Consider the following 26,457-nt stretch of genomic DNA (forward strand, 5'->3'; position numbering starts at 1 on the left):
AAAAACAACTCTCCATAACCGCCTTTGAGTCAGTTCTATTGGCTAAAATGGCTATTTCTCCCTCTATTCCATGAGCTCTAACTTTGCTAACCAGTCTCCCATGGGGAACCTTATTGAACACCTTACTGAAGTCCATATAGATCGCGTCCACCGCTCTGCCCTCATCAATCCTCTTTGTTACTTTTCTAAAAAATTCAATCAAGCTTGTGAGACATGACTTCCCACACACAAAGCCATGTTGTCTATCCCTAAAGAGTCCTTGCCTTTCCAAATACATGTACAACCTGTCCCTCAGGATTCACTCCAACAACTTGCTCACCACCGAAACCAGGCTCAATGGTCTATAGTTCCTGGCGTGCCCACTACGTTAGCCAACCTCCAGTCTTCCGGCACCTCACCTGTGACTATCGATGATAGAAATATCTCAGCCAGCGGCCCAGCAATCACCTCCCTCGATTCCCACAGAGTTCTAGGGTACACCTGATCATGACATGGGAATTTATCCACTTTTATGCATTTCAAGACGTCTAGCACTTCCTCCTCTGTAATATGGACATTTTTCAAGATGTCACCACCTACTTCCCTACATTCTATTCCTTCCATGTCCTTCTCCACACTGATGCAAAATACTCATTTAGTATCTCCACCTTCTCCTGCAGCTACACACAAAGGCTGCCTTGCTGATCTTTGAGGGAGTAAAAAGTGAGGTCTGCAGATGCTGGAGATCAGAGCTGAAAATGTGTTGCTAGTTAAAGCACAGCAGGTTAGGCAGCATCCAAGGAACAGGAAATTCGACATTTCGGGCTAGATGAAGGGCTCTGGCCCGAAACGTCAAATTTCCTGTTCCTTGGATGCTGCCTAACCTGCTGTGCTTTAACCAGCAACACATGATCTTTGAGGGGGCCGATTCTCTCCTGAGTTACCCTTTTGTCGTTAATGCGTTTATAAACACATTGATTCTATTTAGATTGTCTTTAACTCTATTTTCCAAAGCTATTTCATGTCCCCTTTTTGCCATCCTGATTTCCTCTTAAGTATACTCCTACTGCCATTATACTCTAATAAGGACTCATTTGATCCAGCTTGTCTATACCTAACATATGCTCCCTTCTTTTTCTTAACCAAACCCTCAACTTCTTTATTCTCTAGCATTCCTTACACCAACAGCCTTTCCTTTCACCCTAACAGAAATATACTGTCTCTGGACTCTCGTTGTCTCATTTCTGAAGGCTTCCCATTTTCCAGCTGTCCCTTTACCTGCGAACATCTGCCCCCAATCAGCTTTTGAAAGATCTTACCTAATATCATCAGAATTAGTATTCCTCCAATTTAGAACTTCAACTTTTAGATCTGGTCTATCCTTTTCAACCACTATTTTGAATCTATGGTCACTGGCCGTAAAGTGCTCCCCACTGCCACTTCAGTCACCTGCCCTGCCTTATTTCCCAAGAGTAGGTCAAGTTTTGCATCTTGTCTAATAGGTACATCCTCATTGAATCAGAAAAATTTCTTTTACACACTTAAATTCTTCTCCATCTAAACCCTTAACACTATGGCAGTCCAGTCAATGTTTGAAAAGTTAAAATCCCCTACTACAACCACCCCATTTTTCTTACAGATAACCGAGATCTCCTTACAAATCTGTTTCTCAATTTCCTGCTGATTATTAGGGGGTCTATAATGCAATCTCAAGAAGGTGAACATTCTTTCCATGCTTCTCAGTTCAACCTAAATAACTTTCCTAGTTATATTTCCAGGAATATCCTCCCTCAATAAGGTGTAATGCTATCCCTTATCAAAAACGCCACTTCCTCTCCTCTCTTGCCTCCCTTTCTGTCCTTCCTGTTGCATTTGTATCCTAGAACATTAAGTTGCCAGTCCTGTCCATCCCTGTAATTGCTATGAGATCCCAGTCCATTTTCTTAACCATGCCCTGAGTTCATCTGCCTTCCCTGTTCAGCCTCTTGCATTAAATAAATGCAGTTTAAATTTATCAGTCCTACTTCATTCTCTGCTTTGTCCCTGCTTGCACTGACTGTTTGACTCACTTCTTTTCTCAACTGCACCAGTCTCAGATTGATCTCTTTCCTCACTATCTCCCTGGGTCCCACCTCACCAAATCACCCTCCCACCCCCATCGCTACCTTAATAGTGTAAATCCTCCCAAGCAGCTCTAGCAAATCTTCCTGCCAGTATATTACTGTAGTCCCCTTTCTATTCAGGTGCAATCCATCCTTCTTTTTCAGGTCACTTCTTCCCAGAAGCAATTCCAATGATCCAAAAATATGAATCTTCCCATACACCAGCTCCTCAGCCACACATTTATTTGCTCTATCCTTCTATTCCTACCCTCACTATTCAGATATTACTACTCTGGAGGACCTCCTTTATAGATTCCAGCCTATACTCTTTATATTCTCCCTTCAGAATCTCATCTTCTTCTCTTCCTATGTCGTTGGTTCCGATGTGTACAATGACCTCCTGCTGGGCCCTCTCCCCTCTTGAGAACATTCTGCACCCTCTCTGAAACATCCTTGATCCTGGCACCAGGGAGGCAACACACCAGTCTGATTTTTCACTGCTAGCCACAGAAATGTCTATCTGTACCTTGGACTAGAGAGTCCTTTAACACAATAAATCTCTTGGAATCTGACTTACCCCTCATTGCATTACAGCCAGTCTCGATATCAGAAACCTGGCTGTTCATGCTACATTCTCCTGAGAATCCATCACCCCCTACATTTTCCAAACAGCACACTTGTTTGAAATGGGGATAGCCACAGAAGATTCCTGCACTACTTGTCTACCTCTCTTATCTTTTCATAGTTAACCCATCTATGTGACTGTATTTGCAACTTTTTCACTTTCTATAACTGCCATCCATCACATCCCCTTGCTTATGTAAATTCCTCATTGCTGCTAATTGACTCTCCAACCAATCCATTAGATCTGATAGGATTCGCAACCAACGGCACTTATTGCAGATATCAATCTTCAGTAACACGTAAACTTTCCCTAATCTCCCACATCCTACAAGAAGAGCATTTCACTCTACTGAAGGCCACTTTTGCTTCTTCCAATCTACAGACCCAGAAAATAGAACTGTCTTATTTCTCTTCAAAACACTGCTCCAGACCAACTTAATACTTATGGCTTGTATTTATAAGTTTAATCAAGAGACATATCTCAATAAAACATATAATCAAGAAAGAACCAACTCAACTCACTACTGCAGATTTTCTGTCAGCCACACCTAAAAATATTCACTTCTCTGATTCTGTGCTGTGATTTCTCCCAAACAGGTTCTTCTAAGATTAGTTGTGAATTTCACTGTTTGTTTATTTTCCCAGATGCACTCCAATGTCCAGCGAAACATGAATTCACACAGCAAAGGCAGTAACTGTAGAGGTTCACTGCTGCATCAGTTAGCAGTGTGGGTTCCCTCCCTCCCTCCCTTGTTCGTTCCCTCCCTCCCTCGTTCCCTCCCTCTATCCCTCCCTCCCTCCCTCTATTCCCTGCACTGACCTGACCATGTCTTGCCTTTGTCTGTTCCTCTCCCTTTTAAAAGTGCTGTGGTTTTGACTTTTTTTTTCTCCAAAGTTCCAAAACAATGCAACAGCATAGAAAACAGTCATTGTTGCTCCTGGAATTTGAGGAAATCACCTCCAACACCTAAAATACCTCCAAAAAGGAGCAGCCCGTTACAGCCAGAAAGTTTTCCTGTCCTCCATCTTGAACTACCCAGAATCCAGTTCCTTTGACTTCTAACAATCCAGATAATACCCTAATACTTATGAGCTGTGTGCAAAGCGTCAAGTGGAAACTACCATTCTTTCATTATCACCTTAAGTTCAAGGAAAAGGTCTTTCATGCAGATTTTTTGTAACAACAGGCAAGCAACTGAAAGTAACAGTATAGTTAATACAATGTGAAATCTACATTGTTGTATGGTTCTTACCATAATATAGGCACTCTTAAAGTACTGATGTTGAAACAAATCAAAACAATTAAACAGCCACTTAACAGCAGGCAGAAGTAAATTTGTAAGACTCACCCAACCTTTGTGACTTAAATTTCATTTGCACTTCTAAATTTGTAAAAAAAAATGTCAAACAAGAACAATTTAGTAGTGAAACTGAAAAGTGCTCAATTACATTGAGACAATCAAGATTACAACTGATCAACTGAAGATAAATTATTCAACATGTATTAAATATGCAAGCTTAACATTTGCCCAAAAAGACCACGTGAAAATTATTCTCACCAATACTGTGATAGGCAGATAACACTGTTGGAGCCTCAGGCCATGTATAAAACTTACATTTTAATATTCATCCTTTTCAATTTTCTCAAGATACTGATACCAACAGAGTTTGTGACCTGATTTAGGAGTAATTGACCAAAACAATTCTGAAGGAACCTTTCAAACTGAAATCAAATTCTTAAGATCCTCAGCAAAGACATGAAGGGTCACACATCATCAGTCACAACTTTTAGGTGCCTTCTCAAAAGATATAATCAATTTTTTGACACCCACAAAAATGCTGCAATTATGCAGGAAGAGGAAGAAAATTCTCCCTGACTCTTAATTGCAGTAAAATCACCACAGTCCAAGAGGCCCATTGGGGCCACTCTCTCCTTAAAGATAGATGACTGGTAGTGGAGGATCACCACACTTCAGATGAGGAATGAGCTTGAGAACATGCTGACCTCAGCCAGTAAGGGAATTGAATCCCTAATGTTGGCATCTCTCTGCATCACAAACCAGCTGTCCAACCAATTGAGCTAAACATGATTATTGTACAGTGGAAGACACAAAATTGGCTTTAAATATTTTGACTACATTCAGTACCATGCTTATGCAAATGACAAAAATCAAGCAAAGCCTCTAGAAACAAACTGAGGGAGGCAATATCTTCACAGCTGAGAAAACAACTGTAAATAGATTCCAATAAAGAGTCATTCACTCTTACTTCACTCTTAATTTCCAATGTTGCTTGGATAGTGATGACTTAAGCAGTAAACAAACTACATTGATATTGCAGCAAAGAATGTCTCATCCTGTTTCCGATAATATCTGTTATAGAGACTCAAACAAGAGAAAGCACCCAACATATTAGATCTTTAAGTGCAACTTCACTGGTTCTTCCTGTGAAATGTATAATCTTCTTATGTAAGTACTCATAAAACTGAGATATTAACTTCCACAGCTTTCAATAACCTTGGACTTCTAACTAACCATACCTGTACATGTTTCACAGACTGAAGTTTTACAGATATAACTGAGATTTCCCTGAACTGTTCTGCACTCCTTCTGAGGACGGAAACTATATTTGCCTCTGGCCCCAATAAGATCTTCCTTGAACTGCACTAAAAGATTTCATTTTCTGGCTCTAAGTGAAAATCAAATTTTGATTATCCCAAACCAAAATCATACTAACAGCCTTCAATGTTTACACTCCCGTCATAAACCACCACTGTAAAAACAATTTTCCATTGACATTCAAGGTTGGTCCCCTGTCGCATATTGGATTAAGTTTAATTTCTGGTCTGGCCTAATGATTATTTTTAAAAATACCTTCGATAAAGTAACCAACCTCATTTATAACCATGTTAAAATCTCAACAGAAATAAAAATCAAATACCTCTCTGGGTAATTTAAATAAATACAACTTCCAAAATAATTAAAAGATCCCATAACACCACTGGTGTTTTGGCAGTTTCAAAATACTTTTAAAATACTGGTACCAAAACAATGTTTTGTATGCATGTTGTGAAAAGGTCTGGCAATCAAACCTTTGAGACTTTAGGTACAACAAGAGTTAAACTTCACATTTTATTTGCTCATTTTTATCATCATCTTAATGAGGCCACTCATAACGTCTTGCTGATTCGGTCTTTCTTCAAGTCTCTTTCAGTCTGTATGTCAATACAATCCACCCATCCAACTATTCTCGTCTTCTGTTTTTACTTTTAATTCCTCCTTCGATTGAGCCAAGGTAAGGTGGTCAAGTATTTATTTCTGATGTCCATAACTGACTAAATTTCTCTCTCCAACTAGATATAGCAAACTTGTAGATTCATTTACCCCATTCTTGGACCAATCCATTAATCATCTCTATGATTCGGAATGCCCTTTACCATACTCAGATGTCAAGACCTCACATTTTCCACTAATGTGTTTTTTTCAGAATAAAACAGTAGTTGTACTGGATTTTTTTTCAGATTCATGCTGATGCTTTTGGACTTCCAGGACCCGTATTAAGTAATGGATCATGCCTCTTTCTATAGTTAATATAACCTGGATTTAGAATTAATCCTCGAGCCAACATACTGGACAATTTTATCATAATTCGTCCACTCTTGACATTTGTATTGCCATTTAAGCCATAACATTTTTGTTGCCTTAGATCCATCAGTTAGTCTGACATTAATGGTAAAGAAATATTTGGGAAAAATTCTGAAGGACAAGATTGAGCAATATTTGCAAAGGCAAGAATTGATCAGATATAGTCAGCACCAATTTGTCAGAGGGATGTCCTGTCTGACTAATGTAATTGAGCTTTTTTCTTTCAAAAGGAGAATGAATATATTGTTGAAAGTAGTACAGTTGATGTGGTTTATATTGGAGACCTCACTTTTTACTCGGTGGTTTATATGGCCTTACTGAAGTCCATTGACAAGGTCCCACATGGAAGGTCGGTTCAAACACTTTGTTTTACCAAAAACAATCTTAAAAGAACCAGTGAGAAAAAAAGATTTTTCGATGTATGAACATTCTTCATCTATCCAATACGTAACCAGACTACTAAAATCAAATTACACAATGAAACCAACTCACATACATGTTTTTTTCCCCACAAACAGTGTAATTTACACATTTATTTCTTGGTTCTCAAGCCATATTGAAATCCAATGCAAGGTTTCCAGCAAAAGATACAAAGTTACTGGTCACACAAGGAAACAGTTTTTTAAAATTGTGAAAAGATCCAGGATTTAGAAACATTTTCTGCACTTGACTATGTGTATGAACTGTTTCCGCTCATTTTGAAACTTTGTTTCAAATAAAATGCAAAAATAGACATGAATATGTGGAGGTTTAACATATTATAAACAGAAGGTACATATTATGTACCTCAAAGGGTACAGTTCCTGGAGGTAGCTCAAATGCTATAATGCCCGAAACGTCGATTCTCCTGCTCCATGGATGCTGCCTGACCTGCTGCGCCTTTCCAGCAACACATTTTCAGCTCTGAACTCCAGCATCTGCAGTCCTCACTTTCTCCTTAAGTATACAGATGGCATGTCCTGCTTGAATGTATAGTGCCTCTCAATGCAATACATGTTAATTTTTCTATGCTACCATTGCTTTCTTTGCCTCCGATTTGATGATATAAGGTAATCTGTCAAGTGCCCTCTTTCTATGTTGAAAGAGGCAAGTTCTGGATGTAGGTTTGCTCGCTGAACTGCAAGGTTCGTTTTCAGATATTTCGTCACCATACTAGGTAACATCTTCAGTCAGCCTCCAGACGATAGCCCACTTTCTATTTATATGTTTGCGTTTCCTTGGATTACCCAAGGAAGGCTCACTGAGGATGTTACCTAGTATAGTGATAAAACATCTGAAAAACAAACCTTCCAGCTTGGTGAGCAAACCTACATCCAGAACCTCAACCTGAGTCACAAATCTTGTTAAAAAGACACAAGTTCTTTATTCATTTTTTTTCCTTCTAACTCATGCCTTTGTCACCACCAATCATAGTTCCTCCCTGTGCTGTCCTCAACATCTTTCTTACACTTGACAAATTGACGATTACTTTGGATTGTAAAATGGAAATAATCATACAGCAATATAGTACAAGAAGAAATAAAAGAAAGCTTATTACTGGAAGGATACAGAGAAAATTTCAGACTCTATCAGAACCATACTGAACAATTGTTTGAAAATGTGTTGCTGGAAAAGCGCAGCAAGTGAGGCAGCATCCAAAGAGCAGGAGAATCGACGTTTCGGGTATGAGCCCTTCTTCTCAGAACAATTGTTTTGTCAGGAAATCTTTCAGGATCAAGGTTAATTAGCATCACTCTAGTTTGATGAGTTCTGAAATGGCTGCTAAGTCCAAGACACAATCTGCAGACTCTACAACAAGAGTGGCAGGTGGTAATTGAAGGGTTGGGTACATAGGTTGTTTGAAGATTTGTGTGCTCCCTCCATTCTTGACTTCACCTCTGCAGCTTTCTGTCAAAGTCTTTCGATACATTTGTTGCCTTCCCACATGACCCTGCTCCAGTTTAGTTAGTCACAAGCTAGGGTCCACCATGAGTCAGTGGGTACATTTTGCCCAGTCTTGAGTTGCTAAATCTGTTCAAAAACTGATCCATTTAACACAGTGATTAAGCCACACCTCACATTGGAGGATATTCTCAATGTGAAGACGGGACTTCGTCTCCACAAGGACTCTATGGTGGTCACTCTAACTGATACTGTCATGGACAGACACATCAGTAGCTGGCAGACTGGTAAGGATAAAGTGAAGTACATTTTTAGACCTCTTGTTGGTTCCCTCACCACCTGCAACAGACCTAGTCTAGCAGCTATGTCCTTTAGAGCCTGAACAGCTCAATTAGTGCTGTCACCGAACCATTTTCCTCCACAAAGAATACATTTTGTACCCTTGCCACCATCAGTGCTTCCTCCAAGTGTTGCTCAACAGGAAGGAATACTGATTCATCAGCTGAGTGAGGACAGTACTTGGGAATCATGAAGTTTCCTTGCCCATGTTTAAACCAAAGACATGAGGGTTCCTGGTGATCAGAGTCAATGTTGAGGACTCCCAGGGCAATTGCCTCCCAACTAAATACTGCTATGCAGCAATCTCTGCTGGATCTGTCCTACTGGTGGGACAGGACATTTCCAGGGATGGTGATGGCATGTCTGGGATATTACCTGCAAGGATTCTGGATTAGAGTGGTGCTGGAAAAGCACAGCAGTTCAGGCAGCATCCGAGGAGCAGGAAAATCAACATTTCAGGCAAAAGCCCTTCCATCAGGAATACAGGCAGAATGCCTGAAAGGTGGAGTCTCTACCCTTCAGGCACTCTGCCTGTATTCCTGATGAAGGGCTTTTGCCTGAAACGTTAATTTTCCTGCTCCTTGGATGCTGCCTGAACTGCTGTGCTTTTCCAGCACCACTAATCCAGAATCTGGTTTCCAGCATCTGCAGTCATTGTTTTTCCCTCATTATCTGTAATGTATGATTCTGTAGATATACTTGACACGTCTGTGAGACAGCTCTCCAAAATTTGGAACGAGCCCTCAGCTATTAGTAAAGAGAACGTTGCAGGGTTGACAGGGCTGTTTCTGCTGTTGTCTTTTCCAGTGCCAGCTTCAATGCCAGACAGTCTGTCTGGTCTCATTTCTTTGTTGAGACTGTAGCAATTGTTATTACAGGGTAGCTTGCTAGGCCATTTCAGACGGCAGTTGAGAATCACCCACATTCTATACGGCTGGGGTCACATGTTGCCCGGATAAGGTGGGGATGGTAGATTTCCTTCCCAGAAGGATATTAGTCAGCATTGTACAGATTAATTGTGCTGAGGTAGAAGATCAGCCATAACCTCACTAAATAGTGGTCTGGGTTCAAAGCACTGACTGGTCTACTCCTGCACCTCTTTTTTTATACTTTCATGTCAGGTGAACATAATAACCACTACACTACACTACACAACACTCTGATGCTTATAAGTCTGGGAGTCACTGAAAGATGAATGTTTCAATCATGGATTCTGAAAGCAGTGTTTAAACTTCACGTTGAAATTCCACATACAATATTTAAGTACAACATTTTTACCATTCGGCCTCCAGAGCTGTGTGGAAGTACCCAGAACCATATTATCTACCAATTGAGCTAGCCATGCTCTATACAGGATTGGTTTAATGTCACAATCTTTTTTGTCCTAGTTTGTGGTGTTTCAGTTTGTGAAGTATGTTATCATGGGACCTGAAAGATGTCAAGAAATAGATGTAGGTTTACTCACTGAGCTGGAAGGTTTGTTTTGAGACATTTCATCACCATACTAGGTAACATAATCAGTGAGCCTCTGGTGAAACACTGGTGGTATGGTCCGCTTTTTATTTATGTGTTTAGGTTTCCTTGGGTTGGTGAAATCATTTCCTGTGGTGGTGTCATTTCCTGTTCTTTTTCTCAGTGGGTGGTAAATGGGATACAAGTCAATGTGTTTGCTGATAGAGTTCCAGTTGGAATGCCATGCTTCTAGGAATTCTCACTAATATCTTTACATACAGATGAGAAAGGACACTACTTCGACTGGGAAAAACACACTCATCCTAGGGCAAGCCAAACAGAGACACGCACGAGAATTCCTAGAAGCATGGCATTCCAACCGAAACTCTATCAACAATCACATTGACTTGGATCCCTCAACAAAACATCATCAACAAAATATTCCTGTTTAGATTTACCACTCATCTAGCTTGTGTATAATTTCTGCTTCCACAGGAAGCACCAACATAGCAGATACTGTATTCCATGAGCCTTCACGTTTGACAAGAATTAAAGGCTTTCCTGAAGGTGAAAAATATCATGTACAGTGATTGGTGTAATTCCTTGCATTTTCCTTCAAATTTGCAGTCTAATAAAGGCCATGACATCAGTGTCTCTTGATGGGCAGAAACTGCATTGAAACTCAGGAAGGAGTTCCACTGGGGTAGGTGACTGAAGAATCTTTGCAATGATCCTCCCTGTGCAAGACAGGGAGCATAGGAAGTGTAGTTAGCCAATTATGATTTGTCTCCTTTCTTGAATACAGTTTTGATGACAGTGATCTTCAGATTTCTTGTTATGCACTCAGCTTCCTAAATGAAGGACACAAGATTGTGCACTCATGCCAGGAGTTTCAGAATTTCAGCAGGGATTCCATCAGCTCAAGGAATTTTCAAAGAGACAAAAAAAACTGCAGATAATGGAACCCAAAGTGGACAACAGACGGCTGGAAGAATACAGCAAGCCAGGCAGCATCATGAGCTAGAAAAGTCGACGTTTTGGGTTCTTCAGTCACCTCCCCCAGTGGAACTCCTTCCTGAGTTTCAATGCAGTTTCTGCCCATCAAGAGTCACTGATGTCATGGCCTTTATTAGATTGCAAATTTGAAGGAAAATGCAAGGAATTACACCAATCACTGTATATGACATTTTTCATCAGGACTTGAGGGAGGCAGAGAACTTCTTTAAAGTGGGCATCCTTTGAAGAGACTTTACAGTGGTATAAGTTTGGTTAAAGACAAAAAAAACTGCAGATGTTGGAATCCGAAGTAGACAAATAGGAGGCTGGAAGAACACAGCAAGCCAGAGCACATTAGGAGCTGGAGAAATTGATGTTTTGGGTTGAGACCATTCATCAGGTCTGTTCTTTAGCTGTTGGATGGCTTTTTTCTTTAAAAAAACATCTTACAGTTCTGAAAAAGTCATGCCAGACTCAAATCATTAACTGTGTTTCCTCTCCACACATGCTGCCATACCTGGTGAGTTTCTCTCGCATTCTCAGTGTTTGTTTCAACTTCGTCTTTTTAGCAACCAATCAATGGCTTTAACTGTTGATGCACTCTTAAGTTTGTACTCTCTGTTCCTTCCAGACATATTCTGGTAATCATTACCCACTTGCTAACCTGCCTTATAATCTTATTATTTCACTCCAATTTATCACATCTCCTCTCATTTGATCCTTTTGTCCTACTTAGTTTAAAGCCCTCTCTACCACCATGGTTATATCACTCACCAAAAAACTGGTCCCAGCCCAAATCAGGCACAGACCATCCCACCGGTACAAATTCCAGTTTACACAGTAACACATAAATTGAACCCCACTTTTCCCACAATAGTGTTGAGCCGTATACTAATCTCTCCAATTTTATCTATCCTTATTTACCGGATGCCAAATTGCTCATAGCCCAGGCACAAGTCAGGAGTGGATGAGTACAAATCCAACCATATTCAAGAAGCTTGACCCCATCCAGGACAAAACAGCTCACTTGATTGGCACTACATGCACAAGCATTCTCTCCTTCCAATCCAGAGTAGTGTGTACTTATCTACAAGAAACACTGCAAAAATTCAGCAAAGATCTTTAGACAGCATCTTCCAAACACATGGCCACTTTCATTTAGAGGAACGTGGGCAGCAGATTCATGGCAACACCACCACCTGCAAATTCCCCTCCAAGCCACTCCCCATCCTGAATTGGAAATATATCAACATTCCTTCACTGTTGCCGGCTCAAAATCCTGCGATCCCCTCCTGAAGGGCATTGTGGGTCTATCCGTAGAACAGGAACTGCAGCAGTTCAATGAGGCATTTCACCACCACTTTTTCAAGGACATATTAGGGACGAGTAATAAGTGCTGGCCAGCAAGTCACACACGTCCCAAAGGCAAATAAATAAATAGAAATACGGCAAGTAACTTTGTACATAAAATTGCACTCTTGGAAAAATAATTTATAGCAATATAAACAGGTTAATATCGTTCCCAAGGCAGGTTGTAAGGTCCCTCTTGTACGTATTAAATCCCGCATCTGATCATATGCAATACTGAACGCAATCTAACCCGTGCATCACAAACAAATCCAATTCGATTGCCCGACATTAGATAGATTATTGATCGTACAACAATGAAGAGTTATGGGGATAGGGCAGGAAAGTGAACGAGACGAATGTTGGATCGGCCATGATCCTACTAAATGGCGGCTTGGGCTCGAGGGGCCAAACGGCCTCCTCTTATTTCTTATTTATGGCCTTACTAAACGCCGATCCTGTCCTCAATATTAAAAAAACATAATTCAGAAGACCATCCTCCATAGATTGCACAGATATTAATGCAAAGTACAAGTATAAAAGTATTCATCCACGGAATACATTTAGTGCAATTCTCTGATCGATCAGGAATCCGAGATACAAAAGGCCAGAAACCAAGAGCAAACAAAAACCTTCCCTTTCTAATGGTTGAAATAACTATAAAATAATAGCCCACAATGCTGACCAACTTTACGATCTATAACAATGTAAAATAAAATTAACTCTCTTTTTCTCTCCACGGATGCAACCAGACCTGGTCTTTACCAGCACTTTATTTTTGTCACTGCCCCAAGGTGGGCATTCCTAGACTGTGAATATACTAAAAACTGGTATGCGCAGCTAAGGTGGATTTAGGATTTAAAATAAGAACAAAGATGCAAAGTGGCAAACAATGACAGCGTCCAATCGCAAAGTGTCTACAAAAAAATATTTTAATGCCGAGTTGCCAGCATCAACATGCAGCAGATGGAAACCCTCGGTCGTGAAACGATCACTGAATGAGAAACTCTTAACAATGTTAATCAGCATGCATGTGAATGAAACTCAGGATCCACTGCACAAGGAAAAGAGTGGACAATCCCAATGTGCTAACATTTAGTATCTATGAAAATACTGGTCATCAGCTCACTTAGAGATGTGGCTTGATGTTGTCAACACACTTACTTTCATTGGCAGGGAAGCGCGTTGCAACGCCTTCAAAATGTTAAAGGCGCTTTACACTCGTAGTCTCTTTCTCTCCTGCTGATCTCGATGGATGAGTAATGTTCTGACAGACTCCATTAACGCCCAGGTAAAGACTGTGGTAGTAATTAAAGCCATCAGCCATTTGGCTTTTTCCAGTTCTCCTTTCCCCCTTCTCCCCGCTGCAGGGGAGAATTCAGTTACAGGAAATGGTCAAATTCACATCCCGCAGCTCGAGACAGTTCTCGCGACAGTCCTCAGCGACCCTCCGCCATCGCTGGTGTACTGGGATTTGTAGTTCCGGAGGGTCCTTCTAGATATGGTATGGATGCTGTCCTCTTCCCTGTTGGGACTACAGTTCCCGAAAAGCGAAGTGTGGCAGCCGCCGTACGGCGAAAGGAGTGGAATGAACTCAAAAAGTATGGTTTTCGCTAACCCGGTCATGGTGATGTATTGACGGCTGCTTCACTCTCGAGGTAAGGGGAAAGGATGAAACGCCGTGATCTCTTGTGTAATCAGTAGTCATTCGGTTAGACATGCTTCGACCCGCGTACCTCAAAAAATCATGCAAGGAAATTTGAGCAGTTGGTGATATTTTCATCCATTTTCAACTTTACACGTAAGGCCGCTGCAATGGAGTACTGATTGCACGAGCGTGATTTAGATAAGGCCATTAAATATAGGAATAGATGTTTCTCAACCCCATTCTCTTGCCTTCTCCTTATAATCTTTGATCCCCTAACTAATCGAAAACTTTGCTATCTCTGTCTTAAACACATTCAATGATTGTGCCTCCACAACCTTCTGCGACAATGAGATTCACATATTCACCACTTTCTGGCTGAAGAAATGACACCTCAACTCAGTTCAAATGGCCATTCCTTCACTCTGAGGCTGTGCCCTCGGGTAACAATTTCTCCAGACGCGGAAACGTTTTCTTCATGTACACTTTATCCGGGCTCGTCAGTATTTTATAAGCCCACACCCCCATTCTTCTAACTCCATCGAGTACATATCCAGAGTCCTCCACTATTTCTCATAGTAACAAGCCCTTCACCCCAGAGCCATTCTTGTAAATTCCTCTAGTGTGGAGGGGACCCAATATTTCCTTCCTTAGATACAAGACTCAAAACCCATTGCAGACTGACCACAGCCTGATAGTATATCTTGCTCATGTATTCTAGTCTTCTTGAAATGAATGGTAACATCTAAATTTCCTACCTAACTGCCAACTGAACCTGCATGTTAAGCTTAAGATACTCCTGAATGAGATTTCTGAAGCTTACCCTATTTAGAAAATAGCCTATATCTCTATTCTTCCCAACAAAGTGGATAAACTCATACTATCCCACATTATATTCCATCTGTCACTTCATTGCCCACTCATTTAGCCTGTCCAAATCCTTCAGTAGCATCCCTGCTTCCTCCTTGTCCCCCACCCAACCTATTTTTGTGTAATCTGCAAACTGAGCAACAATTCCCTCAGTTCCTCCTTCCAGATCCAGAATGTATATTGTGATTACTTATGGTTCCAACACCGACCCCTGTGGAACTCCACTTGTCACTGTCTACCATCCTGAAAAAAACCCTTTATCTACATTCTCTGCCATCGGCCAGTCACCCGATCTCTGTCCATGTCAGTACCTTGCTTCTAACACCATGAGCTGTTGTAGGAGAGTCTTCTTTGCCAAAGATAATACCATTGCACCAAAAAAGCTCCACTATAGGTGTTACTATATATGAATTTTCAGACCAAATTTGTTTAAAGTGTCATTGCAGTGGGTTGTTTTGCAAGATTAGAACACATGAGTTTATAAATAATAATACATTTAGTATGGATTGTTTAACAGACAGGTTAGGAATAAACAAATCACTTATAGCATAGCAAGTTGTAACTGGCAATGTTTTTAAGTGTTAAATGTATATTATCTGTTGCATTATAATGCTTAAGGTTTGGGATAAGTGACTCCCTCACAAACTGGCTTTTTTTTGAAGAGAATATTAATTGCTAAATGATGAGATGAGATGTCATTGCTCATCTTGATACTATTGTTATAGTCTGGACTCTGGAAGAGGAAAGGAGTAATAGAATCCAGGGAAAAGAACATTTTAATTTGGTTTATTGCAGACTTCATTGGGAGAAGGAAAAAAACAAGGGCTGTTAATGGTTGTAAGAGAGTACTTTCACAAGTTCTACAGTGGGGAGGGAGTGGGAAGCCATCTTCGGCTGTTGGCAGTATGTGCTTGTTGCATTTTCATGAAGCCTGTTACGTGGAGGTGGTGGGGAGGAAAGAAGTAGAAGACTGAAAGATTGCAAAATGTGCCTGTCCACTCCCCATTATCTGGTTTGAGGCAGACAGAACTATGTGGGTGAAATCTTTTTTCTCATTGTGGTGGTGGTGGTGGGTTGGGCAAGTGTGATTTCAGGTGTGCTGGATGAACCCTCCCCCTAGCATAAAGATCAGAGACAATTTTGAGAAATTGCATCCTTCCAGCTTATCCGTTCTCTTTCTGCCTAGCAAAAGACTTATGTACCAGAGGTCTTAACATTTTCTATTTTACGAGAATGTTGTGTCTACTGCTCTAATTAATAAAATGACAGTATTTTCTCCATAATTGTTGATACTGTCCCTGGAGGTCTCAGGAAAACTGTTGAAAGCCTTTGTTACTACTGAGCACTATAGTGAAGTCAAATCTTTGTGTCGAGTCTTCCAGTCAGCAGGAACCATAAAAATGTCATCTGCAGAAGAGTCTAATCTATCTTATATGGTTTGATCTCCGTAGTTACCATGGTCACCAAAGCATCTTTGGATGAAGACGACATTGGCTGGGGGCTTGGCATCTCAGAAAAGATGGAAAAAAGTAATGCAAACTGGGTTGACATTACCAAGCAATTCAAAGATTGCTGTAAAGGTAAATTTATCGATATTTTGAACAATTTTCTTAATATCATATAAAGCTGGTGGAAGCAAGGTCCTTGAATATTTTTATGGCAGAGGTAGATAGATTCTTGTTAAGAAAGGGGTGAAAGATTATCAGAAGTAGGTGGGAGTGTGCATTTGAGGTTGTGATCTGGTCAGCCACAATCCTGTTGAACGACAGTATGGGCTTAAGGGGCTGAATGGACTAAATCTGCTCCGAATTTGTTTGTAAATTGAGAGTGTCCTGTAATCCAAGATGTGAGTAAATATATTGTTTTTTCCCAACAGCAGAACTTCTTCCAAATTTATACTTATGTCTTTGCCTGTTCTTTTTGTCATCCAAAAACTTATTTTTTGGTTGTCTTTGGAATGTGAACATCACTAACAAGGTGAAGAGTAATTAGTCATTCATAATAATCCTCAGAGTGATGGTGAACCACACTGCCTTTTACCTCTACAATCTGTAAATACACTAAACTGTTTCAGATTTTGACCTAACAACAGTTAAGGAATCGCAATAGTTCCATATCCAAATGATTTGCAACTTGGGGAGAAAATTGCAGCGATAATGTTCCTAAACGTTTGTTGTCCTTGTCCTTCAAATTGGTTGATAACAGTGGATGCATATCAATTCAAGGATATGCCTACTCAGGATTGTGGCTACCTGTGGCTGCAAGTAACTGATCAGTCAGTTCATAATGTACACATCTTTGGACATCTGGAGCAGAAACATGCCATGAGATAGTGGGATCTAGGGTGCAAGATTTACTTCTTTTCTTTCCTTCTGTGCAGCTGCTGTGTCTCCATCTATTGTGTTTACATCAAAGCTTGATGAAGTTTGATACACAAGTCTTTACAGTTTTAAATGTTTGGCAGTGAACTCCTTCCAGCCATTAATATCAATGCTGGAGCACTTAAGGGAGAGCTTCAGAATGTCATTGAAGTGTTTTCTTTGTGTTCCCCTGTGATGATGGCTATTTGAGAGTCAGATCTGTAACTGAAGCACTGTTACCTTGAAGGCTATGGACCATTGCGTAAAAGTGTTCAGCTGATGCAAACATGATGAGCTGAATGACCTCTTTCTGTGCTATAATTTTTTTTTGTCGTTCTGGAATACAATGAATAGATATTTATCAGCCATCTGGGCACTTTGCCCCATCCATCATGGTTGTAGGAGTTCCTCAAGGTAGTATCCCAGCCCCAATCATCTTCAGCTCATTCGTCAATTCTCTACATTGTAAGGATGAAAGTGAGTACGTTTGTTAATGAGTTCACATGGTTTCTCCATATTTACCAAGAACTGGACATAGAGTCATATAGATGTACAGCATGGAAACAGACACTTCGGTCCAACCCGTCCATGTTGACCAGATATCCCAACCCAATCTAGTCCCACCTGTCAGTACCCGGCCCATATCCCTCCGAACCCTTCCTATTCATATACCCATCCAAATGCCTCTTAAATGTTACAATTGTAACAGCCTCCACCACTTCTTCTGGCAGCTCATTCCATATACGTACCACCCTCAGCGTGAAAAAGTTGCCCCTTAGGTCTCTTTTATATCTTTCCCCTCTGAACCTAAACCTATGCCCTCTCGTGCTGGACTCCCCGACCCCAGGGAAAGGACTTTGTCTATTTATCCTATCCATGCCCCTCATAATTTTGTGAACCTCTATAAGGTCACCCCTCAGCCTCCGACGCTCCAGGGAAAACAGCCCAAGCCTGTTCAGCCTCTCCCAGTTGCTCAGATCCTCCAACCCTGGCAACATCCTTATAAATCTTTTCTGAACCCTTTCAAGTTTCACAACATCTACTTGTGTGGTGTGCATGGCCACACAGTTGTTAGAAAAATACATCAGAGTCTAGTGATTCTGTGACCACCACCTATCTCTCAAAACCTGTCCATTGTCTACAAAGCACAAATCAGGAGTGATGTGGAATACTCAAACCACTTGCCTCGATGGATGCAGCTCCAACAACACTCAAGAAGCTTGACACCATTGAGGAGAATGCAGCTTGCTTAATTGCCACCCCATCTACCACCCCCTTCAACATTCACAGCCTTCACCAACACACAGTGGTAGCAATATATACCATTGACGAGATATGCTGCAGTACCTCACCGAGGTTCCTTTAGCAGCACCTTACAGATGCACCATCTCTCACCTAGGATAAATAAAAATTAGTAATATAGGTCCCCTTTCATTTTGAAGCAGGTGAAATTATCATCAAGAAACAAGAAATAGCAGAAAAACTGAATACGTAATTTAGTTTTGTCTTCACAAAAGATGGTATACTTAACCTTCTGGAATGTTAGGAAACGAAATGTCAACTAAGAGGGCAGAATTGCAGGAAATCGTATTATTAAGAAAATGATGCTGGGGAGATTAATGAGTTAAAGGAAGACAAATCACAAATAGGGTTAAAGGCTGATAATCTACATCCACAGTACTAAAGAAAGTGACCCTGGTACCATTGGATGCATGGGTGGCCATATTCCAAAATTCTATAGACGATGGAATAGTTCCTAAAGATTGAAGGAAAGTAAATGTAATTCAAAAAAATGAGAGAGAGAATAATAAAGAATTACAGACCGGTTAGCCTAACATTAGTTACAGGGAAAATGGCTAATCTTTTCTAAAAGACATGATAGCAGAGCATTTGGAAAGCATTAAAGGGATTGGACAAAGCCAACATAGATTTACAAAAGGCAAATCATGTTTAACAAGTCAACTAGAGATTTTTGAGGAAGTAACAAGTAGAAAAGATAAAGTAAAGACCAGTGAATGTCAAAGAGTCAGATGTGGGTGAAATTATAATCAATGAAAAAGGAAACAGCAGAAGAACTGAATGTACAACTTAGTTTTGTCTTCACAAAAGATGGTACAGGTAACCTCCCTCTACAGCATGGAAGCAGAGCCTTCAGTCCAACTTATCCATGCCAACCAAATATCTTAAAATAATCTCGTCCCATTTGCCAGCATTTGGCCCATATCATTCTAAACCCTTCCTATTCCTATACCAATCCTGATGCCTTTTAAATGTTGTAATTGTATCAGACTCCATACATGCAGCTCATTCCATACATGCATACATGTGAAAAAGTTGCCCCTTAGGTCCCCTCTAAATCTTTCCCCTCTCCCTTTAAGCCTATGTCCTCTAACTTTGTACTCCAGTACCCTGGGGAAAAAAACCTTGGCTATTCACCCTATCCATACCCTTCATGATTTTATAAACCTCTATATGGTCACCCATCAGCCTCTGATGCTCCAGGGAAAACAGACCCAGCCTTTTCAGCCTCTCCCCACAGCTCAAACCCACCCCCCCCAACACCCTGACAACATCCTTGTAAATCTTTTCTAAACCCTTTCAAATTTCACAACATCCTTCCTATAGCAGGCAGACCAGACTTTGGTTAGCCCATTTTTGGCACACTGTATCAATGTCCTGTACAGCCGCAATGCAACCTCCCAACTCATAGTCAATGCACTGACCAATAAAGGAAAGCATACTAAATGCCGCCTTCATTATCCTGATTACCTGCAATTCCACCAGGAGCTATGAACCCATTAAGTGTATATGTCTTGCCCTGATTTGCCTTTCCAAAATGCAGCACCGCACATTTCTCTATATTAAACTCTAATATCCCCTCCTTGGCCCATTTGATGAGGTCCCATTGTACTGTGAGGTACCCTCCTTGACTATCCACAACACCGCCAATTTTGGTGTTATTTGCAAACTTACTAACCATACCACCTCTGTTCACATCCAAATCATTGACATAAATGACAAAAAGCAGTGGATCCAGCACCAATCGTTGGGGCACACTGCTGGTCACATGCCTCCAGTCTGAAAATCAACCCTCCATCGCTACCCCCGTCTTCTACCTTTGAGCCAGTTCTGTATCAAAGTGGCTAGTTCTCCCTGTGTTTCATGTGGTCTAACCTTGCCAACCAGTCTACCATGCCGAATCTTGTCAAACATCTTACTGAAGTCAAGAAAGATCACGTCCACCTCTCTGAGTTCATCAATCCAACAAAGTTACAAATCACACAACACCAGGTTATAGTCCAACAGGTTTAATTGGAAGCACTAGCTTTCGGAGTCCCGCTCCTCCTTCAAGTGGTTGTGGCGGCGCTTTGAAAGCTAGTGCTTCCAATTAAACCTGGTGTTGTGTGATTTGTAGCTTTGTACGCCCCAGTCCAACATCGGCATCTCCAATTCATCAATCCTGTTTGCTTCGTCTTCAAAAAAACTCAACCAAGTTAGTGAGACAAGATTTCTTATGCACAAAGCTATGTTGACTATCCCTAATCAGTGCTTGCCTTTCTAAATACATGCAAATCCTGGTTTGTAAATGCGTGTCCTTCAGGATCCCCTCCAACAACTTGCCCACCACTGATGTTAAGCTCATTGGTCTATAGTTACCACCTTTCTTAAATATTGGCATAATGTTAGCCAACCTCCATACTTCAGGCCCCTCATCTGTGTCTATTGATGATGCAAATATCTCAGCAAGCGTCTCAGCAATCACTTCCCTAGCTTCCCACAGGTTTTTAGGGTCCTGGGGATTTATCCAACTTTATGCATTTCAAGACATCCAGCACTACCACCTCTGTAATATGGACATTTTTCAAGATGTCACTGTTTATTTCCTCAAGTTCCCTGGCCTCCATATCCTTCCCCACAGTAAACATTGATGCTAAATACTCATTCTGTATCTCCCCAGTCTCCTGCAGTTCCACACATAGACAGCCTTAACGATCTTTAAGAGACTCTGTTTTCTCCCTAGTTAATCTTTTCTCCTTAATGACTTTGTAGAATCCCTTTGGATTCTCCTTAACCTTATTTGGGAAAGCAATCTCATGTCCCCTTTTTGCTCTCCTGATTTTCATTTTAATTATACTCCCACTGTCTTTATATTCTTCCAGGGATTCACTTGATCCCTGCTGTATATACCTGACATATTCTTCCATCTTTTCTCTTAACCAAAACCTCAATTTCTCAAGACATCCAGCATTCCCTATACCTACCAGCCTTGCCCTTCGCCCTAACAGGAACCTAGTGTTTCTGGACTCTAGTTGTCTCATTTTTTGAAGGCTTCCCATTTTCCAGCCACCCTTCTACCTGTACATATCCACTCCAAGTCAACGTTTGAACGTTCTTGCCTCAGACCATGAAAATTGGCCTACCTCTAGTTTAGAACTTTAAATTATAGATCCAGTCTGTTCTTTCCTTCACTATCAGTGGCCCCAAAGTGTGCCTCACTGACACCTGAGTTACCTGCCCTGCCTTATTCCCCAAGAGTAGGTCATGTTTTGCTCCTTCTCTAGGTACATCCACATACTGAATCAGAAAACTTTCTTGTACACACTTAACAAATTCCTCTCCATCCAAGCCCTTCACAATATGGAAGTCCAGTGTATGTTTAGAAAGTTAAAATCCCTTACCATTTCCACCCTATTATTCTTACAGGTAACTGAGATCTCCTTTTTAAATCTGCTTCTCAATTTCCCATTGACTACTAGTGGACTCTATAGTCCAATCCGAATAAGGTGATCGTCCCTTCTAAGTTCCACCCAAATAACTTCACAGGACATACACCCAGGAATATCCTCCCTAAGTGCAGCATAATGTTGTCCCTAATCAAAAATGCCACAGCTCTTCGTCTACCCACAAGAGATTCTAATGATCCAAAAACCCTTCTCCCCTGCACCAGGTCCTCAGCCATGCATTCATCTGCTGTAACCCCCTACTCCTACTCTCACGAGCTTGTGGAGCCAGGGATAATCCAGGCATTATTACCATGAGGACTTTTTTTTAAGAGGGTGATACAAAGATGGAATGAACTGCCTGCAGAAGTGTTTGAGATGGATATGTTAACCACATTTAAAAGGCATTTGGACAAATACATCGATAGAAAAGGTTGAGAAGGATCTGACGAAAGTGAGATGCTGCAGGTTGGAGTCGAGAGTTTAGTGCTGAAAAAGCACAGCAGGTCAGGCAGCATCCAAGGTACAGGAGAATCGATATTTCGGGCAAAAGCCCTTCATCAGGAATGAGGCTGGGAGCTTTGGGATGGTGAGATAAATGGAAGGCAGATGAGGTATTGGGGAAGGTAGCTGAGCGTGCGATAAGTACATGAAGGTGTGGATAATGGTGATAAATTGGAGAGGAGGGTGGAGCAGGTAAGTGGGAAGGAAGATGGACAGGTAGGACAGGTCATGAGGGTGGTGCCAAGTTGGAAGGTTGGAACCGGGATAAGATAGGAGGAAGGGAAATGAAGAAACTGGTGAAGTCCACATTGCCATGTGGTTGGAGATGGCGAGGTGGAAGATGAGGCGTTCTTTCTCCAGGTGTTGGGTGGTTAGGGAGTCGCAATGATAGTGGTCCTTGGCGGAAGTGGGAGGGCGAGTTGAAGTGTTCAGCCACGGGTGGTGGGGTTGGTTGGTGAGGGTATCCCAGAAATGTTCTCTGAAGCACTCTGTGAGTAGGCGACCTGTCTCTCCAATGTAGAGGAGATCACATCGGGAGCAACGGATACAGCAAATGACATGTGGAAGTGCTGGTAAAACTTTGAATGTGGAAGGATACTTTGAGACCTTGGCCAGAGGTGAGGGGGGAGATGTGGGCACAGGTTTTGCAATTCCTGTGGTGGCAGGGGAAGGTGCAGGGAGGAGAGGATGGGTTAGTGGGGGTCCTGGGCTTGACAAAGGAGTCGCAGAGGGAAAGTAGATAGGGGTGGGAGGGAAATATATCTCTGGTGGGGTCAGTTTGTAGGTTGCGGAAATGGCAGAGGATGATGCAATGTTTACGGAGATTGGTGAGGTGGAAGGTCAAGACCAGGGGTTCTGTCCTTGTTGTAGTTGGAGGGGTGGGGTTCAAGGGCAGAGGTGCAGGAAGTGGATGAGATGTGCTGGAAGGTATCATCAACCACGTGGGAGGAAATTTTGCCCTTTAAAGAAGAAGGTCATTTGGTGTGTTCTGTGGTGGAACTGGTCCTTCAAGGAGCAGATGTGGCAGAGGCGGAGGAATTGGGAATAAGGGATAGCATTTTTACAGGAGGCAGGGTGAGAGGAGGTGTAGTCCAGGTGGCTGTGGGAGTCGGTGGGTTTGTAGAGGATGTCAGTGTTGAGTTGGTGATCGTTGAAGCAGAGATCCAGGAAGGGGAGAGAGGTGTCCGAGATGGTTCAGGTGAAGTGGAGGTCAAGGTGGAATGTGTTGGTGAAGTTCATGAACTGTTCAACTACCATGGGGAGCACGAGGTGATGCTAATACAGTTATCAATGTAGCGGAAGAAAAGGCGAGGAATGGTGCTGGTATAACTATGGAAGAATAACTGTTCCATACAACCAACAAAGATACAGATATAGCTGGGGCCCATGTAGCTGCTCATGGCTCCCCATTTCATCTGCAGGAAGTGGGAGGATTCAAAGGAGAAATTGTGGGTGAGGACCACTTCGGCCAAATGATTAAAAGTGTCAATGGTGGGGATGTCAGGAGTGGAAGAAACTGGTTTGGGGAGGGGGGGGGGGGGGGGGGTGTTGGTGGTTGGAGGGTGAAAGGATGGCGAGGGGTGGAAGGTGCTTGGGAGTCTTGGTAGAATAAGTAAGCCCGGAGGCAGCAGCAGAAGTGTTCGATGTCACAACACGCATTGAATTCATTAATCTGGGAGCGAAGGGTGATGAAGGGAAGGCCTTTGCTGAGGACTGATCATTCATCCTCGGTGAGCGGGGAGATCTAGGGGAATGGTGAAAATTTGTCAGGGCTGGGAGCTGGGACCTGGTGTAGGGGTGGAGACTGTAACTGGAGTGGTAGTCAAGGGAGCGGGGGTAACATCATTTCCAGAAGTGACACTTACCTGGGGAGGGTGCGGAGGTGGTGTCTGTGGGATCCGCAGGAGGGCATGTCATAGACAATTCTGTCGGCGGTGTTCAGGTGAGTGGCATCAGTGGGGGCGGAAGTGGTTGTGATAGTGGCAGCTGGGATATGGGCCAAATGCAGGGAAATGGGGTTAACATGGATGAACATGTTGGTCAGCATGGACCAGTTTGGGCCAAAGGACCTGTCTCCGTGCTGTAGAACTGACTCTATGACCTACGTTTTAAATTCCTGCCCAATCTCCTTATGTTCTCTCCTCAAAACCTCACCGCTTTCTCTCCCTATGTCATTAGTTCCAATGTGTGCATGATCTCCTGCTGGTCACTCTCCCCTTTGAGAATATTCTGCATCCTCTCCAAGATATACTTGATCCTTACACCAGGGAAGCAACACACCAGTCTGATGTCTCTTTGTCAGCCTTAGAAACGTCTGTCTGTGCCTCTGACTAGAGAGTGCCCTATCACAATTGATCACCTGGAACCTGACATAACCCTGCTTATATTAGAGCCAGTCTTGGTACCAGAAACCTGACTGTCAGTGCTACATTCCTCTGAGAGTCCCACCTCCTGCATTTTTCAGAACAGCTTACTTATTTGAGATGGGGATAGCGACAGGAGACACCTGCACTACCTGCCAACTTTTCCTGATTGTATCTGCTGTTTTTCTATCTTCTCACAACTGCCATCCATCACGCCCCTAAGTTCCTGTAACTTCCTCATTGCTGCTCCAACTGGTCCATGCAGTCCTATAGAATTCGCCACCAAACATATTTCCTACAGACATAGTCATCAGTAACATTGAAGTTCTCCCTAATCTCCCACATCCACCAGGAAGTTCACTTCACTCTACTAAAGGCTATCTTTGCACCTTCACAATCTACAAACCCAGAAAATAGGACAGTCTTACTGCTTTGATGGGCGGCACGGTGGCACAGTGGTTAGCACTGCTGCCTCACAGCACCAGAGACCCGGGTTCAATTCCCGACTCAGGCGACTGACTGACTGTGTGGAGTTTGCACGTTCTCCCCGTGTCTGCGTGGGTTTCCTCCGGGTGCTCCGGTTTCCTCCCACAGTCCAAAGATGTGCAGGTGAGGCGAATTGGCTATGCTAAATTGCCCATAGTGTTAGGTAAGGGGTTAATGTATGGGTGGGTTGCGCTTCGGCGGGTCGGTGTGGACTTGTTGGGCCGAAGGGCCTGTTTCCACACTGTAAGTCTAGTCTAGTCTTTAAAAACTTTGCTGTAGGATAACTTAATACCAAGGTTTTACATTTTTTAAAGTTTAGTCAAGAAATGAATTTCAACGTAATGTGTAATCAAAAAAGAACCTACTCTTCTCACTGTTATAGATTTACAAAAAAAGCAGTATGGTTCCACTTTTTAAGAAAAAAAAGCCACTTGGCTGTTCTCCTGCTTTGAGCTCCCCACACAGGTTTCTCCAAGGTCAGCTGTGAGTTTCACTTTATTTTTCTTAGAACCAACTCCAATTTCCAGAGATATTTGAAACTAAACAGCAGAAGCAGTCAGCTGTGAAGGTTCACTGCATGATCAGACAGCTGTGCAGGTTTGAGGCATGGTGCTGGAAAAGCACAGCAGGTCAGGCAGCATTCGAGGAGCAGGAGAATCGATTTTTTTGAACAGAAGCCCTTCATCGGGAAGGAAGCTTGTGAGTCAGGGACTGAGAGAGATCTCTTATGAGAGATATCTATGTTTAGGTTTCAAGTACAAAGGATTTAATGTTTGAAGTTAAACTGTTCATCTTTATTGAATCTGCAATTCATTCTCCCCAAGGTCTCTAGTAGAATTGTCCAGCAGTATTCTTGTAACAAGTGTATATTGCACGGAGTATGTTTTCATGCTACAAGCTTGTTGTTAGGAATGTTAACATTGTATATTGTAACTCTGATGTTCAAAATTGTGCTGATACTGATGTAGATTGAGAAAACATCCAACAGGACATCTCATACTGCTTTATTCTAGTAACATGACAGACCCATCCTGATTGTGATTATCACAGTGGGATACTGATGCAAAGTAAAAAGAGTCTGCATGTCCACTCCAGTAAATGTTGTAAAATAAAATTCAGATTTTGAATAGTTGAAGTTATATTT

The 26,457-nt window shown here is 41.9% G+C and overlaps 2 protein-coding genes across 4 annotated transcripts in view; one reads left to right on the plus strand and one right to left on the minus strand.

Moving 5' to 3' along the window:
* Positions 1 to 13,740, minus strand: part of agtpbp1 (ATP/GTP binding carboxypeptidase 1) — a 336,457-nt gene extending 322,717 nt beyond the window's left edge. For all 3 annotated transcript variants that reach the window (XM_060838211.1, XM_060838220.1, XM_060838229.1), the window contains exon 1: positions 13,529 to 13,740. The gene's annotated coding sequence lies outside the window, so the exon portion shown is untranslated. The remainder of the gene's footprint in view (positions 1 to 13,528) is intronic.
* A 174-nt stretch (positions 13,741 to 13,914) lies between these two features.
* Positions 13,915 to 26,457, plus strand: part of naa35 (N-alpha-acetyltransferase 35, NatC auxiliary subunit) — a 74,236-nt gene continuing 61,693 nt past the window's right edge. Inside the window, exons 1-2 of the mRNA XM_060845226.1 lie at positions 13,915 to 14,022; positions 16,331 to 16,459. Of these exons, the coding sequence (XP_060701209.1) occupies positions 16,336 to 16,459 (124 nt within the window). The 5' untranslated portion in view covers positions 13,915 to 14,022; positions 16,331 to 16,335. The remainder of the gene's footprint in view (positions 14,023 to 16,330; positions 16,460 to 26,457) is intronic.

This window comes from Hemiscyllium ocellatum, chromosome 2, assembly GCF_020745735.1.
Source record: "Hemiscyllium ocellatum isolate sHemOce1 chromosome 2, sHemOce1.pat.X.cur, whole genome shotgun sequence".
Lineage (NCBI taxonomy): Eukaryota > Metazoa > Chordata > Chondrichthyes > Orectolobiformes > Hemiscylliidae > Hemiscyllium > Hemiscyllium ocellatum.